This window comes from Anas platyrhynchos, chromosome 3 (genome assembly GCF_047663525.1).
Source record: "Anas platyrhynchos isolate ZD024472 breed Pekin duck chromosome 3, IASCAAS_PekinDuck_T2T, whole genome shotgun sequence".
NCBI classification, from domain to species: domain Eukaryota; kingdom Metazoa; phylum Chordata; class Aves; order Anseriformes; family Anatidae; genus Anas; species Anas platyrhynchos.
The window spans coordinates 20,900,841-20,920,000 of NC_092589.1; the positions used below are offsets into that span (position 1 = coordinate 20,900,841).

The 19,160-nt window shown below is 47.9% G+C and overlaps 1 protein-coding gene across 5 annotated transcripts in view; it reads left to right on the forward strand.

The window, feature by feature from the left end:
* The first annotated feature begins 2,205 nt into the window (after nt 1-2,205).
* Nucleotides 2,206-19,160, forward strand: part of PROX1 (prospero homeobox 1) — a 48,693-nt gene continuing 31,738 nt past the window's right edge. Inside the window, exons 1-3 of one of the 5 annotated variants that reach the window (XM_027453717.3) lie at nt 2,206-2,606; nt 9,632-11,420; nt 17,785-17,892. In XM_027453717.3, the coding sequence (XP_027309518.1) occupies nt 9,699-11,420; nt 17,785-17,892 (1,830 nt within the window). In that variant the 5' untranslated portion in view covers nt 2,206-2,606; nt 9,632-9,698. Of the gene's footprint in view, nt 2,607-3,112; nt 3,609-4,171; nt 4,313-5,081; nt 5,100-9,631; nt 11,421-17,784; nt 17,893-19,160 lie in introns of those variants that run through there. The other 4 variants (XM_027453720.3, XM_072035506.1, XM_072035507.1 and 1 more) reach the window with 4 other exon arrangements.

The following is a 19,160-nucleotide window of genomic DNA, read 5'->3' on the forward strand; positions in this document are numbered from 1 at the left end:
GAAAGAAAAAAAAAAAAGAAAAAAAAAGAAAAAAAAAGGAAGAAAAGAAAACCTGCTATGTATTCACAACTCTTTACTTCATTTGCTGTGAGCAGACAGCACAAGGAAAATGATCAAAGAAAAGGCAGTCCCAACAATAAACCCTTGTCACTTCCAATTTTCTTGTCGTACTGCAAAGGGACAGAGGAATCACCCATGGCCATGGACACATTTCAGAAGTTTTCCCAAGTTTCTTGCATCTGCTTTTTCCCCTTGAAGAAACAAATACACATGCAGAAAACTGTCAGCTCGCAGTGAACGTTTTCTAGTCTGAGGTACCAGAATTTGGAGGAGGATTTATTTCTGATGGGCCAAAGCTCACAGCTGGCTGAACATAGACAAGATGAGCCCTGTATCTGGAGGAAATGCAGTATTTGGGTCTGAAGTTGGAGACACACCAAGCATTAGTTGGTGGCAGTGGGGCAGGAGAAGAGAGCCCGCACCCCCTGACTATGGATCCAAACTTTGTCAATGTGAATTAATTTGCGGGGAGAGGTTCAAAATTCAGGAAACAGACATTATGGGAGGCTACTTGAGATCTATCACTTATCGAGGGACACAGGACCTCAGCTCACTGCTGGGACCCTATGTGCAGTTGGCCGGGGGCTGTGGGGCAGTGAGGGGCCACCAGCCGTGCACCCACCTGCAGCACCAGGAGCCTGCCCCATCACTGGGCCTATGATTTGGGTGGGTGGGGGACTACTTTTACTGCTGGGCTTTGAAATATCGACTTGAGCTCCTTAAAACGCTGCCTGTCCTCTGCGATGGAAAGGGACATATGGTCTGGGGCATCCAGGGGGAAGGGGGCGTGCAAGGGACCCAGGCTGCATGACCTTGGGGACACTGCTGCACCCACAGTGCCTCAGTTTCTCTTTTCTCCACCTTGAGCAAACCAGTGGCAGTCGAAGAGAAGTTGAGCCCTGGTGGTGATGAGCCCACTGGCAGAGGCAGTTAGTTTTTAGTTATGGATTTGTGTTTGCAACCATTCGGCTTCACCTCTGCACAAATCCCGGTGTCCTTTAAAAAAAAAAAAAAAAAAGGAAAAGAATTCAGGAGAGTCACTCACCCGCCAGATTTAGCCTATCTCCCCCCGCGTCCAGGCACACTTCTGCACCCTTGTTCCGCAGCCCCTGCAGCACTTAGGGCTACAAGGGGAGCCTGAATTTGGCACCCGGCAAGGCGCGATGGACACGCGGGGACCCAGCCATGGGCTCAGCATCCCTTTTTCCTAAAGGTGGCCCCTAAAAGCACGCCCCCGCAGCCTGTCCCACCGGGGAATTGCATCCCCACGCGTGACCCTGGTCCCGGTGGGGCAGAAGGAGCCTGGTCCCGGGGTGGGGGACAGCTTTGGGGTCCCAAACTCCTGCAGCCACGGGGTGTCCGTGCCCAGGGCAGGCACCGGGGGTGCCGGCACCTTGCGCGCACCCACGCGTGGGGCCGGCCGGGGGGCTCCAGATGGGGAAAAGCGGGCAGGGGGCTGTCGGAGGGGGAGAAGCCAACCGGAGCCGCGGGTGCGGTGCCTGCCCTCGCCCCCCCGGGCCAAATTTCGGCTCCGCAGCGGCAGCAGCCGGGCGCTCCCTGCCCGCACACCGCGGCGCTGCGCTGCCGGCCGGGCCGGGAGCATCCTTCCTTTTTGCCGCTGAGAGCCGATAAGGAGGAGAATTGAATCTTCTCCCTATCGATTTTAAAGCGGGAGCCGGCTGGCAGCCGCCTCGGGGTGCCCGCCACTTGCCCCAAACTTTCGGAGCGCCGCCGAGCCCCGCTCCCCATCGCGCTGCCCCACGCGCGGCACAAGCGCGGCGGGGCGCGGGGACGCTTGGAAACACGCGTGGACCCCCCCGCGCACACGCAGCACCCCCGGACACCCCCGGGCATCCCCCGCGGAGCCCCCCCGCGTCCCCTCTCGCCCCCGGGGCCGACTTTGGGCGAAGTTTTTGGCCCCACGCAGGTGCGCGCCCCACGCCGCCGGCCGGCGGGGGGGGACCGGGGCGGTGTCGGGGCCCCCCCGGAGCCCTCCCCCGGCTCCTGCCAAATTCTCGCCGGCCCCCCCCCGGCCCAAGGAGCCTGCCGATTGGGCGCCGGGCCGGGCCCACGTCACTCGGAGCGTGACGTCGGGTCTTCCTGTTTCCTTCAGCTGTGTCTTAAAGTAAATCTTGGGGCGGTGCGGAGCGCCCGGCTCGGCGCGGCGCGGCGCGGCTCGGCTCGGCTTGGCCAGGCTCGGCTCGGCTCGGCCAGCCCCAGCCCTGCCCCAAGCCCAAGCCCAAGCCCCAAGCCCAGCCCCAGCCCTGCCCAGCCCTGCCCCGCCGCGCTCCCGCACACTCGCCGCGCACACGGCGCCGCACGCTCGCACGCTCCCGCACAGCCCCGCGCAGCCCCGCACGGCCCCGCACACTCCCCCGCGCAGCCCCGCGCAGCCCCCGCAGCCCCCAGCAGCGGCGCTGCTCCGAGCGCGCGTCTGAGCGAGCGGGGCGCGGGCGCGCCGTGCATGTGCGCGTCGCCCTTTCTCTCGCTTTGCACCGGCAAAAAAAAAAAAAAAGAGAGGCTCAGTTTCGTCGCCTCTGCACCGAGTAAGTATCCTCTCCCTCTCTCCTCAGCCCCTGCTTTCCCTCTTCTTTTTTTCTTCTTCTATTTTTTCCTTCTATTTTTTTTCCATATATTCTTTTCCTTCATCTATTTCTTTTCCTTCTTTTTACCTTCTTCTATTTCTTTTTTCCTTCTTCTATTCTTTTTCCCTCTTTATTCTTTCCCTTCTTCTATTCTTTTCCCTTCTTCTATTCTTTTCCCTTCTTCTATTCTTTTCCCTTCTTCTATTCTTTTCCCTTCTTCTATTCTTTTCCCTTCTTCTATTTCTTTTCCATCTATATTTTCATTCTATTTTTTTCCCTTCTTCTATATATTTTTCCTTTTATTTTTTTCCTTCCATTTTTCTCCTTCTATTCTTTTTCCTTCTATTCCTTTTCCTTCTTTCTCCTTCTCTCCTTCTTCGTTCTCCTTCTTCTTTTTCCTTTTTTTTTTTTTAAAAAATTCCCACTTGGGGCTGCTTTAAATGACCCGGGGAAGAGAGGGGTGGGTGGGGGGGGTGTAGACGAGCCCCCCTGCCAAACCCCGCTCCCCGTTCCCAGACTTCCCACCGGGCGGCCGCAGGTCCCCGCCGCGGGACCCCCCCTCGCCCCCGGGGGGCTCCTTTTGGTCTTGTCCCGCTGCTCGGGGGCGTTTCGGCGGGGCCGGGAGATGCGGCGGCTCTCGGGCTCCTTCTTCGTGGTCCTGGCTTCCTCCTGCCCCCCGCCGAAGTTCCCCATCCCCTGCCTCCAACTCCTGCTCGGGTGCTCCGAGGCTCCCCTTTGTCTTGTTTATTATCGCCGCCGCTCTTTTTGTCCCTTCCCATTTGCCTGCCGTTTGCATGTCGTTACTTCTCCTTTTTAACCCCGGCCGGGAAGGGCAGGGACTTTTTTTTTTATTATTATTATTATCATTATTCTTAGTCTACTCCTCGTTGCGATCACTTTGTCATTTCCAAGGGTGGGACGAGCTGCGAATTGGGCAAATGTGGAGAAAATGGGATTGGAGCGGTAGGTAGCGAGCACACGGGGACATGGGATGCGGGGCGCGGGATAGGAGCGCTGGTGTGGCCGAGCGCTGGGCTTGCTGCTACTTTCTGGTTGTTTGCTTGTTTGGGGTTGTTTATTCCATCGGGGGAGGTGGGTTATTTTTTTTTTTCCCTTAGCTTTTGCCGGAGATCCTCCTGAGCGTTTTTACGGTTCCCGAGCGCCCCGAAGCACTTTGCCATGCGTTCAAACGGAGTTACGGCGCGGGAGGGGGGGGGGAACTGGGGGGGGAGAGGAGGCTTTAGGGTCTGCAACCCGCCGCGGGGAGAACCCCAAAACCGAGGCGGGCTGCGGGGCCCCGACGGGAAGGGGTCCACAGCAAGGCTGGAGGATGCTAAACCTCCGGCCGAACGGGCGGGGGTCTCCGCTGCTCCGGGAAAAAACTGCGGGGGGGGGGGGGGGACCGGGGGCAGCACCTGGCGGGGCCGAGCCGCGCAATGCCCGCGGCGCTGCGCCCCCCGCCGCTGAGCGCTGCCCGCCCCCGAGCCCCCTCCCCGCTCCTCTCCCCTCGGTTGGGCTGCGAGCAGCCGTCAATCAGGGAAAGTTTGAAGCCTCCGCGGCCCCTTCTTGCTCGTTTTGGGTGCTTTTTGGCCTTTCTCCGAGGTATCCCGGGCCGGGAGGTGCTCGGGGGGTGGATAGAGGATCGTCGCTGCAGGAGCCGAGCCGAGGTAAAAACTCCAAGGTAGAGACTTTTTGCTATCAGCTCCCCATGAAATTATTCCGAGAGCTGTCTCCCGCTGGCCGAATGGCACCGGCAGTGCCTCCAGCTGACTTTCCTGCCAGCTGAGCTCGGAGGCCTCCCGGTTCATGCGACTTCTCTTTCTTTTTTATGATCGGCTGATAAATGAAGGCAGTCGTTAAGATTGGACAGGTTTGGAAATTGGAATTTAATTTGATTCGGGGCAGAATTGTAAATACTGGTGGTTGTAGTTCCCTGAATAATGATTTATTCTGTCTCAAAGTGCAGACTAACTGCTAGGTTAACTAATTCGAGGACTCTGATTTAACGGCATCGTGGAGCATGGGAAAAAACCCTTGGAGAACTTGGGCTGAGTTTGCAGTAGGAATTTGTCTTGCAACCGTTTCAGTATTGTCTATGCACAGAGTCCACGTGAGTTATTTTCTTCACGACAAGTGAAATAGTAAGGACCAAGCCGGCATGGTAGGAGGGAAATGTTTTCAATTTGGCACCTTGAACGGCTCGATTTCTTTTTCTTGTTGAAGGAATCTGTTTCCCCAGGCAGTGAGTGCAGAGCGCAGATAGTTGGTGGAGGGCCGTGTGTCTCCCCAAAATAAAGGCCAGGACTAATGAGATGCCGAACACCTCCTCTTAGAGAGCTCTGTCAGTGTGTGCTGTAGTCGATGGGAACTGAGGATGTGGGGCACTCGCAGGACTTGCTGAAGGCATTGCGGGATTGGGCCCTGCTGGCTTCTCTGTTGCATGCTCAGGAGCAGGTAGTGTAATTTTGGAGGAAATCACGTTCTGAATTTTACCTCTTGTTACGGGTAAATCCTAACGAAGTAGTTGTTGGTGCTATTTGTTTCTGCCTTGTTTCATGGTGCTTTATGGCATGTCTCAACTGAGGGAGTTAGATAAGCCTTTCTCCCAAGAAAACTTGTGTCAAAACCGTACGAAAAGGTGGTACTTTCTCCTTAGCAGCTGAAGTTATTTTAGCGTTTATCAGACTTATGGTGAATGAGTGTCAGCTGTTCTTCAGATTTTAGCTGTGGTTTTGTGTGGGAAATGCTGTTGACTGGAATAATTTTCGTCCTGCTCTTCGTGGCTGCTTCTGGCAAATCCATGCTCAGTGCAGCGCTTTAGAGCGAAAGATTTAAATATTTCTGTTAGCAGAAGCGTGGTAAATTCCCCGTGTAGTATTGGTGTGATGGGCTGACATCAAGCAGGCAGACGCTGGACCAAAGAAAGTTGTTGGCTTGCGAAAAGATAGGACTGATTTCAGCTCTATAAACTGATAGCTCCTTGCATTCACCAGTGAATATTTGTCAAGTTTTGCACTTCACTGCTGTGAGTTCAATGGCTGTTCCCTATCACTTGAGCATGTTAGGTTAGACCGAGTTCCTTCAGAGCGGCTAAGTAGGGTGAGATTGAAATTACATCCCCGTTATATCTCATAGGTGTATGAATGATATGGGAGAAAATGATCAGCACCTTTGTAGATGAGTTAATAAAATTGATTACAGAAATCAATCTCTTTGTAATGAGTGCGGTTAAATACCTGATGTCCTATTCCTTTCTAAATACCATTCTAGCTAAAGGTTCGGGAACAGGAAGTCTGCGGTACCTAGAAATGAATCCGTTTTTAGTTAACAGTCAGTGCATATCACATGGATATGAAATAAATCCATGCCTGTAGCCACGGTGCTATTAAGAAGTTATTCATAGCTGCATTTTAATCAAGTCTTCTTAAACAAAAGTTTCAAAAGTAAATTTGCAAATACAGTAACGCACGGCATGCTTTTGGGTGGACTTAGGAAGTGCTGAGGCCTTAGTTGTATTTTTGAGTTGCATGGGAATGGAAAGCATTCGGTTCCAGAGGAAGCTGCACTGTGAGAGTTGAGGCTCTAGATGTGGAGAGTAAATTTAACATAATACTCCTTGGTAAGCAAGGAGCATTAAAAGTGACCTGTAAAGCAAATTTAACCATCAAGAATTTCAAGCTGTGTATTTCATAAAGAAATGGGGCTCCTAAAGATTTATACATAGACCTTGACGATCTAAGCCATCTTTCTAAGTGTGTATTTCTGGATAGCTGTCTGGAGACGGTAGGTGGATGAAACACTGTTTTGAGACAATACATGGCCAAAATACTGGTACCATGTAAAGGACACAAACTTCCTAAATTTCTTTTTTTCCAAGACTTCTCTATTAACCCAGCTCTAATCTCACCAGTATCAGATTTTCCCAGCTGTGGCTGGGGTTTTGCATCATGCTGTAGGGGACTTTCCACTTCCCTTGGGGTCTGAACTGCTTTTGGTCCTCCATGACCAAAACACTAACTTGGCCATTTGACGTCCATTCCGTTGTGCCAGGCTAAAGTAGAAGTTTTTCTCATCTATGAGCCGAAAGGGCTGCAAGCCTTAACGCTGGCGGGCTGTAGGCTCAGTGTAACACCAGGGCAAACGGGGGATATTGCTTAATGCCTCGGTTAAGGGCACGATACCTCTGGTGCTTCCAGGGAGGAAAGGAGGGGGCACCACTGCAGAGCACCTCCTGCTGCACGCCTGTTGCTGCAGGGGCTCGGGGGGAGGAAGATGGACACTGGGGAGGAAGGATGCGTGGCAATGACCTTCCAACCTGGCGCAGGACAGCCTATTTCCTGAGCTGCTGACTCAAGGGTACAGCGAGCCCTCCCCATGTGTGTCCTTGGTTGGGATTGGGCAAGAGAGCGGGAAACAGCGTTCAGGCACCTGAATTTGCTGGGAAACGTGCAAAACTGGGAACCTGACATGAGGTTTTTGGTGCAAGTGTGGGAACATACTGCTGGATCTTAGTCAAGTAGAGCTTGACTGCAGAAACGGAAGGAAAGGCACGAAGGTTTTCGGTGCTGGTTGTTTATTTTCCTATTGGCAACTACTGTCTTTACACAGAATACCTTCAGAGTATAGTACAGGCAGCATGCAAGAGCTCTTACAGTTATCTTGCAATTAGTTTATATCGCTTTCATATGAACACCGCTAGACTGGAAGGTCAACCTTGACCATGGTTCACACTGTGCTGGTATCTCCTGCTGAGCAACTGGGGTGGCGTGTCACCCTTCCCACCCCTGCCAACCTGGTCCCTCACTTATAAAACCAACCCTTTTGAAAACCCAACTCCTCTAATTTTATTTTATTTTTTTTTTTAAAAAGGAAGATCTAATCGTTAGAGCCAAAGTCTGCTTCTTTTGCAATAATTCAAAGAAAGCAGGAGATGGGTTTTCACAATGCGTACTGCCCAGCAGGGCCTGATTCTGCCACTGGCACGTAGCAGGATTTTGGTACCCGAGCATGCCGTGGACTCAGGAGCATTGTCTGCAGGGTGCAGTGCTACCTGGCAAGCAGGTGGTACAGTTGGGCCCCTGCAACAGAGCGCCTTGCTACCGTGTTGTTATCGTCAGGTCTCCCAATTCCACTTTCTAATGTGATAAGGAGCGATCTCTAAAGGCAGTGTCCTGGTAATGATGTGAGGCTCTGGATTTCCCATCTGAATTCATGACATTTTTTTTATTTTTATCATTCTTTGCTTTCCTCTATGCAAGGAGCCAGTAACAAAAACAAACATCACGTCCCTTGCATAACCGTGACACCAAATCTCTGAAAATTCTTTCAGTACATCCAGAATACGTGGGCAAAAGCTGCAGAATAAACATAATGTTTCTAAGTATTAGAAGCTTTTTTTCCTTTTCATTTTTTTTTTCATCCTGGTTGCAAACTAAGCATTGACTACTGTCTTGATTTTACAGATTATTTCATGCTGAAATTATGCCTATTTGCATGGGTAGTCATTCTTTAAAACTAGCCACAGATGCAGTCCTAGGGAGCACGTAGATGTTTTTACAGGTGAACCGAAAGAGATGGGAGCAATTCCAAAAAGTCTGCATGCTGCCTTTGGCAATATACCCTGTTATTGTGAAGATTGTGCTCTGTTAAGCAAATGTAAAGTTTAATATTAGATAAGCGTCGCATGAAAAATATTTTAATTTTACTGAATGTTAAATTTTAAGAAATGCTAAAGAGCGTCCAGAGCTTTGTGTCTAATGTGAGTTTAGCATCACTAGTTAATAAGTCACAAATTATGTCAAGAGCCTTTTACAAAATGCAAGGAAGTGTGTTATCTTTTTATGCTGTGTTCCTGGGAAACAATGAGAGTTCATATAAAGAGGAGGTATCTTCCTTTCTCACGCAGTTGATTGATGTTTCTACTTTCATCTTTCCATATTTTTTCTCATCTTTTCTGCATGTCACAGGAAATAAGATTCTGTGTATTCAAAATATCAAGCGTAAGAAGGGCTTCACTGGGCATCTGAGATGCTGTTCTTGGAGATTTTTCCAAAGCAGAGAGATGTGGCACTGAACATGCCTCGTTTCTGCTCTGTGAAAAATTTAATGTCGAGTTTAGTGTGTGAAATACAAAACGTTCAGGCTTCGGTAGTGGGGCTTACTTGGAGAACGTAAGTTAAGAAAAAGGGAAGAACGTATGAGGAATTCAAAACACTGTTGTGGGTAGTCTGTGGTACATACGATGCTGTGTTAACGAACTACATTTTGGCTTTTATTTAATCACATCTATGTAAATATTATAATCCTGGCCGTAAAATGTTTTAATGCATTTTTTTGCCTTGCTGAAGAAATGTTTCCCTAATTATTTAAGAGAGTTTTTCCCTCTACGCTGTAAGCATAAATGCATCTCTGTTTCTCTGCCTTTCACATGCACGTATACTATCCTGCCTACAATTAAGTTAAAGTTGTTGTTCTGACCTTCGAATGTTTATTTACCAGTTTTATCTCTCTTTAAAATACAAAACCACAATTACAGTTTTTACATCGCAATTGAATTTTTTTAATCCAAATTTTATACAATTTCTTGTTTTAACAATAAATCTTAAATAAGGAGTACTTTCATCTTCTTTTGTAACATGTATCTCAATGCCCTAAATTTAATCAATTGGTTGTCAGAGGCTGTGTTCTTCTAATCTACTCTTTCTTCTGAAGATAAACAGTATCATTTTAGGCATTTGTGCAAGAGAATCATATTACTGGTGCTTAAGCAGTTTTTGCTTTTTTAAATCTTAATCCATCTTAAACCAGTGGAGCAGAAATATTTAAAAATGTTTCATTTCAAGCAGAGTGCATAATAAATTGCAATAATTGTAATGTGCCATAAATCCCAGAGCCTATGCATTTTGCATTTTATTCAGGATTGAGGTCAGGAAATTTGGAGAAATTTAAAGAAAATGATTCATCAGTCCTTTTGTTCTGTTGGCCAGGGTCCCAGGATTCTTGAGCTGAGCCCAGCTGACAAGCTTTTGAAGATGGCACAATAACAGTCCAGTGATGCCTGACCATGACAGCACAGCCCTCTTAAGCAGGCAAACCAAGAGAAGAAGAGTTGACATTGGAGTGAAAAGGACGGTAGGGACAGCATCTGCATTTTTTGCAAAGGCAAGAGCGACGTTTTTTAGTGCCATGAATCCCCAAGGTTCAGAGCAGGATGTTGAGTATTCAGTGGTGCAGCATGCAGATGGGGAAAAGTCAAATGTACTCCGCAAGCTGCTGAAGAGGGCGAACTCGTATGAAGATGCCATGATGCCTTTTCCAGGAGCAACCATAATTTCCCAGCTGTTGAAAAATAACATGAACAAAAATGGTGGCACGGAGCCCAGTTTCCAAGCCAGCGGTCTCTCTAGTACAGGCTCAGAAGTACATCAGGAGGATGTATGCAGCAACTCTTCAAGAGACAGCCCCCAAGAGTGTCTTTCCCCTTTTGGCAGGCCGACTATGAGCCAGTTTGATGTGGATCGGTTATGCGACGAGCACCTGAGAGCTAAACGCGCCCGGGTTGAGAATATCATTCGGGGTATGAGCCATTCCCCCAGCGTGGCATTAAGGGGCAATGAAAACGAAAGAGAAATAGCTCCGCAGTCTGTAAGTCCCCGAGAAAGCTACCGAGAAAACAAACGCAAGCAAAAGCTGCCTCAGCAGCAGCAGCAGAGTTTCCAGCAGCTGGTTTCAGCGAGGAAGGAGCAGAAGCGAGAGGAGCGCCGACAGCTGAAGCAGCAGCTGGAGGACATGCAGAAGCAGCTGCGCCAGCTGCAGGAGAAGTTCTACCAGATCTACGACAGCACTGACTCTGAAAATGATGAAGATGGCAACCTGTCCGAAGACAGCATGCGCTCTGAAACCATGGATGCCCGGGCTGGGGACTCTGTTGGCAGGTCGGACAATGAGATGTGCGAGCTGGACCCGGGGCAGTTCATTGACCGGGCCCGGGCCCTCATCCGGGAGCAGGAGATCGCGGAGAACAAACCGAAAAGAGAAGGTCCCAAGGAGAAGGAGCAAGGGCCAAATTCCTTCCATCCTGAAGGCAAACACTTGGCCGAGACGCTGAAGCAGGAACTGAACACCGCCATGTCGCAAGTTGTGGACACAGTGGTTAAAGTTTTCTCGTCCAAGCCCTCCCGCCAGCTTCCTCAGGTCTTCCCACCTCTCCAGATCCCGCAGGCGAGGTTCGCGGTCAACGGGGAGAACCACAACTTCCACACGGCCAACCAGCGCCTGCAGTGCTTCGGGGACGTCATCATTCCAAACCCCCTTGACACTTTCGGCAGTGTCCCCATGCCCGGTGCCACCGACCAGACTGAGGCACTGCCCCTCGTTGTCCGCAAGAACTCCTCCGACCAGCCTGCCTCGGCCCCACCGGCCGGCGGCCACCATGCCTCGCTGCACCAGTCCCCGCTCTCAGCCACCGCCGGCTTCTCCACCTCCTCCTTCCGCCACCCCTTCCCACTGCCCCTCATGGCCTACCCCTTCCAGAGCCCCCTGGGCGCCCCGTCGGCCTCCTTCCCGGGGAAAGAGCGCGCCTCCCCCGAGTCCCTGGACTTGACCCGGGAGACCACCAGTCTGAGGACCAAGATGTCGTCGCACCACATGAACCACCACCCCTGCTCACCCGCGCACCCCCCCAGCACCGCAGAAGGTCTCTCTTTGTCCCTCATAAAGTCCGAGTGTGGCGACCTGCAAGACATGTCCGAAATCTCGCCCTACTCGGGAAGTGCAATATCCTTTTCTGAAGGCGAGCGGTCGCCCCATGGCCTGCAGGAGAGGACCTGGGGCCACCCCACCCCGTGGGGATGTCTTGAGGGCATTGGGGCTGGGGGCACTGGTGGGAGGAGCAGGCAGGGGAATTGCCTGGTGAAATAAAACTCGGGGTGGTAACCGGAGGTAATCCTTCAGTGACAGCATCCAAATTAAAAGAGACACCCATCCACCCAACATTTTAGACTGTCCAATTGGGTTTTCCTTTCTGCTGGTCAGGAGGTGACCCGTCCAAAAACACTGCTTGTCCACCTCCTTCCCCGCCCAAAACAGCCTGTTTTAACAGTGGCCTTGCTGGAGCTCACAAAGAGACAGCATTTGGTCATTTGTGTGTCATCAGCTCTAACGTAAGGGAAATAAAGTACAAAAAATCCAGGTACTGATCTATTCAGGCAGCACCAAGTTCTTTCCCCCACCCAGAGGTCTGCTCCTCAGCCCTGGTGCAGCTGCCTGCTATGCATGATTAACCTCTGTTCAGCCATACACAGAAATCTTTTGTCCTAACGTACACAAAGCAAATTATTTTGGAAAGCTGGAGAGAACAATTAAATATAAAACTTCAGCTGTATTAAATTTGCAGGACACTTCCCCTGCTAAAAAAAAAAAATAAAATAATAAAGTCCATCTTTTATTTAGGCAAATTCAGACAGTCTTTTTTTTTTTTTTTTCCTGGAAACTAGCATAATTTTTTTTTTCTTTCTTTTTTAGTAGTAACACCTCCCACCCACTGCATCGTCTCCCCTAATGTGCTTTTTGGTCAAAAGATTTTTCTTCCAAGTACAGTTGTATTAATAGTTAATAAAATGCCTTGTCTGCCCCATGCACAAATTGAGGATTTTAAATGAAGGGTAGATGGGCATTTTCCCATGCTCCAAGATCCCAACAAAAGGCAGCAGCACAAGCACAGAGCCTTAGAAGCAGATAATTTTGTTCCCAAGTTGATGGCAGTAGTAGTGACTGGATAACTCTGCCCCAGCCCGGGTAACAGCAGTGACACCGAGGAAATTTTCCTCTTCCCAGGGCTGTCATGTGAGGGCAGATGCACGAGGCCGTGCCCCACCATGGGTGTCTTCTAGGCAATTAGCAGCTCTGGTGACTTTAGGGGAATTGCAGCATGTCTTCTGTGGATGTGGGAAGGGTGCAGGCAGGGCTGGGGACCTGTGGGTTGTCTGCTTCTCCTGTTGGTGTGGCCAGTCCCTCCTGTGGCAGTGGGCACCACCAGGATGGAGGCAGACACTGCAGGGCCACCACCCATCCCCAGACCCCAGAAGGTCTCCTGTCAAACCTAGACCAGGTCTGGGGGAAGAATTGTTGCTGTCTGATGGTTTTTGGCTATAAAAAAAAAGTGTGAATAGTGCCATTTCTGTAGGAGAAAGGCTCTGAAAGCACCTTCCTTAGCTGTGGGTGTTTTCAAGAGCCAGCTGGCAGTGGATGTGATGTTGGAGGGACCTTTATCCCAAGGAAGATCTCTCTGCTGTGTCTGCAGCAGGCAAATCTTCACCTTGCCTTATATACTGTATGGCAAAACAGGGGAGGCAGTCTGAAGGGAGCATCGTTCTTAGTTACTTCCTGTTACTTTGGGAGGTCCAAACCGAAAATCATTCTTGCATATTGAAATGCAGTGGGGATGCTCTCAGAGCAGTCCTGAGGTCAGCACGAGTGGCAGCCGAGGGCAGGATTCAGGCCAGGGCAATTAAATAATTTCTGCTAAACAATACAGAGGCGTACTGATTATTTTGGTGTAAAAGTAGTTATCCCACCCTGGGAGAGAAGTGGTAAGGGGGGAAAAGTGCATGAACTGGGAGTATTTGTGTGGCAGCAGGTGATCCCCTCCACCTGTGGAGCATCTCTGCCTTGCCCCTGCCGTTTCTCCCCCTTTCTCCTGCCCTTCCCCACTGGCAGTCCTTAGCAAAGCTCCTTGTTCCTGCTGAAACCGGGTTGAGAGAGCCCTGTCCTGGGGCTTAGCCGGGGAAATGCTGAGCGCTGGGGCAGTTCCTGCCTCTCTCCTTGCCCTTGCTTCTTCCCCTGCCCTTGGGAAAGCGCTCCGTCTGGATGCAGACTTGTTAGGGAAAACAAATTTACTAAAGAGCATTTCTACACGACGTGCCCTGATGTACAGTTCAGCTGTGGGGGTGTTTTTGTTTTCTAGCAGCGGCTCATTTGCCCAGGTAGCTTGCAGTTTCCAGGGAAAGGCGCAGTACGGAGGTTGGTTTGTTTGTGGTAGGTTCTGTTGTGGCGCTTTTATTTTACATGCTTGAGTGTGCATACACAAGGAATATATTTCTTGGGAGAAGCAGATCTTTCTTCCCTGCAGAAAGCAACATCTGTTTTCCTGGACAATACAGCCAGGATGAGAACATAAGACTAGCAGATACAGCCAAGTTCAGGTTTTAGTCCTAGGCTAAAACACTGCACCAGCCTGTTCTTTATTTTTTATTTTTAACCAACGCCTGTGAAATGCATCTGATCTTTCTTTGCTGAATTGCAGAAGGAAACGGTTAATGTTTGCGTATGTTGCTAAACAAGATAAGATGCACCTGCAGCATGAATTCCCATCTTGGTCCTGAATGCAGTCTATATCTTTGCAAACTAATCTGTTTAATCAAATATTAAGTTTTATTCAAATTCTGAAAGAAACAGACAGCCAATTGTTTTTCTGCACGGTCTTCCTTTGTCATGCATCCTCTTTGCATCTCAAGAAAAATAGCCTTGTTCAGTCCCAAAACATTTGCATAGATCAAAATTGAAGCACAACAGTAGCCTGTGTGCTGTTAAGACATCTGTAAAGGTGAAGAAGTTTGGTGTGTTCTCCCTGACTGGAGGGCTGTGGGACATGAGTGAAACTTTCTGCAATTTATTTATTTTTTCAGCAGAATTCCAATCCAACTGGAATGAGTTTCACAGTCCCAATATGTGAAAGCTGTAATTAGCGAATTACAACATTTTGAAATGAGGAGTTATTACATCTGACTAGAATTAAACTAATTAAACTTAAAAAAAAAAAAAAAAAAGATGAGCGATTGTACAGCAAGCTGGATAACTGTGCTGTTGATAAAACCTGAGCGACAGAAGAGTACTTTCCAGCTGGCCCATTCTTCAGAGGGTCTTGAAGATGCTTTGAGATACAGCGATTTGGAGCTTTGCTTATTGAGAGCAACTGAGGTGTAACTTAAGCAGCAGCTTGGCTTTGGCAGTGCAGATTTTCTACCTGATACAGCCCATTCTTACCTCTTTTCCTTCTGCTCACTGCGTGTAGGATAGAAAAGCCTGCTAGAGCATTTCAGGGAACTCAGGCTGAGAGTAACAGAAGTGAAAAATTGTCTTCATTGAATAATATTTTTTTTTTTTGCAAAAGAGGATAGCTATCCCTGAGGATTAAAGTGCAAATGAGACAAATGCAGTGCAGTGCTATCTCTCTGCTTCCCTGGTTAAAACACACAGGAGCACATATAGGTTTCATTCCCAGCCTTTCGCTTCTTATTTCTTAACATTTTGCCTTTTTGCTGCTGCTGGGTGAGGTGAGGCTGCGTCGCACCGTGTAAGCGCACAGCGCTGAGGCTCTCAGGTTGTTTGAACACTGCTTTAGGTTCAGCTGCAGTACACTGTTTCTCTGATCTTTTATGTTCCTGAGCAGATGTCTTTCATTAATTTATGGATTTATCATCTTTTCTTTCTCTCCTTTTTTTTTCTTTCCTTTTTTTTTTTTTTTTTTTTTTTTTTTTACACCTGGCAGCTGGCTCAAGTTTCAGCAGTTATTGTCTATTTTGCATTACCCATAGAATTGAATGTCATCTGTCTTCACAAAGCTATAGCTGGGAGAATTGAGGCAAGCCACATGAGCTGCTGGGACAGAGCTTGTTTGCGTTCCATTCGGCACCCCTCCTCCCTTTACCTCCTTAATATTTATTTGTGCTCGTTTTCTTTCCTGGCCTTGAATGGGGCTTAGCTCGTGTTCAGTACAGCTGTATGTTTACTGAATCTATTTCATCATGAGTCATTGTGCGTGTGTAAGTATCCTGGAAACAGCTAGTGCTTTCTTGGAAGAACAGTTGCTTTTCAGCCCAAGCACTTAAAAAGGAAATTAAGCAATTGGTCAGTTCAGTTTTTTTCTGAAATAGCAATGGGTTATCTAATTCTTAGCTCTTAAGTCTGTCATTAACTATTTTTTGCTAGATTATCACAGATCAGATCTTTTATCACAGTACAGCGTTAACCTTAGGAGCAAGATATACAGATTGGTTGCATATTTGATATCGCTTTAAGGCTGCCAAGTGCTTAAGAACAAGTATAATTTTAATAGAAAATGGATTTCTGGGAATTTGAGTCTCAGAACATCTTTTAATACGTGTTTCATTCAATATCAATATCCCCTGGCATTATGGCAGAAAATGTTTAAAAATCCTAAATGCAAAAGGAATCAAAATGCTTAGACAACTGCCTAATATGCTTAAATCCAGCAAATATGGGAGCTTTTTTTTTGAAAGTTTAAGTCCATCTTTTAGCTCGCGTTGAAAGAGAGGGTATGCCAAACCTGATAACAGCCTGTCAGCAGTGTCAGAGGAATCACAAATTAGGGAGACTTAGGATTTTTATTTCTTTTACTTATTGAAGTTCCCTCTCAGCCCCTCGCTTCCCTGAAATGATCGTGTAACAAAAGGGATTTCTGGTGTAGAAGTTTTGATTTGTCTAAAACTCTTATCACTAAGCAATAGGTGACAGCTTGCTACTATTATTTCACTTACGTATTTTGACAGATGGCACTGCAGAGTGTAATGCTCTTTTAGACTTCTCTATCAGTCTAATGGAGGTAACTGGAGGTTCTTTCAACTCTTCTCTTGGCACAAGAAGTATGTCAGTCATAAATTATCTTCTTTGTAATCAGCAAGCATCTAAAACAAAATGCAAGTTCAGCTCAGCCGTTCTCCGTGTACTTCCAGATAATAAGAGGGTTTTAAATTAATATTATCAATGACTTTTTTTTTTTTTAATGCCACATTTCTCCAATCTAAAAACAAATCTTACCACTAGAATAAAGGAGTGGGTTTCAGTCAGTTTCCCAAATTAGAGAAAAAGGGTCTTCTGATGAAAAACCCGGGTGATCTCAGTAGCAGGCTGCTAAAAATGTGTCCGTGCTCCTGGTACCAAGGCCTGGCAGGAGATGCCCTGTGCCAGTGTGTGCCCGGCCTGGTGGCGGGGGCACGGCGGCTGCAGTGTGCCTGTGCTCCGGGTCAGCCTTCCCCTGCCATCAGGTGCGAAAGGAGTGAAATTTTCAACAATTGTGTTTAGGAGAAACAGTCCTCGGAGAAGCTTCTGGGAAGAACCCTTAATTGACCTTGTGGGGGCCACATTGATTTTCTCCACGTGCATCTTCATTTCTGATAAATTATAAAGCCATTAATTTGCTGAGGAAATGGCAGGGCCAGCCTGCGGCACAGATGTGACCAGAGCCGTCCTCGCGCGCAGCGCACAAAAGGGAGCCAAGAAGCCGGGAGAAAATCAGCAAGCCGAGATTGTTATGGTTAGCTTCACATTCCCTTGGGAACTGTTTTCGTTGCTTCTGTTTACAGATCTAAAAGGTAATGATGTTTCCAGGATAAATAGGCTGCCTTATAGGGTAAGTGGCCATTTATTGATCTGCTAGCCCGCATTTATCGATCACTTAGCCCCAAATGCCGCTTCCTCCTCCGAGGAGTTAACCGGCTAAACCAGAAGGCGAGAAGTTGGGTTGGTTTGCGGGGACGGAGGGGCTCTGCCTCCCAGAAAATTTGGCTTTTATTAGCCAGGCAGCCACTGAAGCAGAGCAGTAATGGGATTAGAGAGAGTAACCGGGGATGCTAAGGCAGGGATGAAACAGGTGAAACGTGCTGCCCGTAGCAGACATTGCTCAAAACGATGCAGCACCTGCGTGTGAGGCTCATGCGCTAGCTCTGCTTTGTGTGAGCAGCACAACGCAGAGAGAAAAACAAACTTTGGCTGGAATTGCAAAGGAGAGGGAGAAAAAGCTCCTGATAAGTTTTCTGTGGCACATGCTTCGTGCATTTGTTCCCTTAGCAACAAGTGAACGTACATATGGTGCACAAGCCGTAAACTTGCAAAATTCCCGAGACCCAGGACCCAAAGCGATAGGAAACGCAGTGTTTTCGTTGCACGTCCTCTCATACCTCATTTTGCTATGTTACAGAAAATGACAGCGCGGCAGTTTCAGTGTTACTAATTTCTCCTGCAGGCTGGGGAAGTGCAGCAGTAAGGGGACACTTTGGGAGCTCTGCACACTCAGAAACAGCCTTCTCGAGAAAAGCATTTTCCTTTACTAACTCAATCCTACATGCAGGAAGGCTTGTCGCCGAACCACTTGAAAAAGGCCAAGCTCATGTTCTTTTACACCCGGTACCCAAGTTCCAACATGCTGAAAACCTACTTCTCGGACGTAAAGGTAAGAAAATCTTCCCCCCTCCCCCTGCTGTCTTTACTGCATGTTGTGTTTGGTCACGGAGAAGTGTGGTGCTGTCAGAGATCAGTGATATTTCTGGGTAGGCAGAGGTTACGGCTGGCTTTACGCGCTTTTTTTTTCCTGTTGAAGTTGTACTCTGCCTGTGCCTGGATGAGGAAAGGAGAGGTTGGAGGATTTTAAATTAAAAAAAAAAAAAAAAAGACATTTCAGAGCAAAGTAAGGATAATCGTTGCACTAAACCAAACAATTTCCATTATACATATCCTATCAAAAAAGAGATTTCTGTGGTGGTAGAAATATACTTCCAAGAACATTTTGGAGCAGTTCTCAAGTGTTCCCTTATTGTTTCATTTCGGTTGGTTTCCTCATATTTGTGCTTACATAAGCACAGTGCAGAATCCTTTTCTTTCTGTCAAAAAGAAACAGTACATTGAAATTCTCCATGCAGAAGCTGCTTAAAAACAAAAGTGATGATTGTCTCTTATTTACAACTTAATTTGTTGTTGATGCAGAGTACACTGAGCATAAGGAGGATGAATAAAGTGACAGATTCAGGCCACATTATTCAAATGAGGATATGAAAGCTGTCGACATACAGCTGCATCCTCCCTCATTCTACAGAATATTAGGACCTCCTGATTTTTTTTCTAAAAGTAATTGTTCCTTCACATCAACTTGATTTTGTGTTAATCATCTAAGTTTAAAAAAAAAACACACATAGATTGGGTTTTAATGATTATAATGGCATACATGGTGTCATTATCTAAGTAACTTTATAAACATTACATTAGCTTAAATTAGTTTGTTACATTGCCCACCCCCCGACACACACAAATTACAGAAATCCTTCTTTTAATCACTTTTGGGTTATGTTGTTTGTTTTTTTTTTTTTTCAGTCTTAGGGAGAGATTATCCCACAGGTTTGTGAACTTGGCCCGGTTTCTGCTGACCGGCTTCCCCTGGTGAAGTTTGCTGGCAGTTTTTCCCTTTATTTTCCCCGTGACATTGCATGCACCCGCGCGGCGCAGTGCGCTGCTGCCCGCACAGCCGTGCCCTTGGAGGTTGCTCTCCCTCAGCGCCACGCACCCAGCGGATGGTGGCAGCGTCCATAAAGGGGAGGCGGGGGAAGCAGTGCAGGCACTTCCCAGCCTAAATGGCCAGTCAAGAATCATTAAACACACCAAAAAAAAAAAAAAAAAGAAAAAAGAAAAAAAAAACACCGCTGCAAATTGCACAGCAGCCTGAGTGGA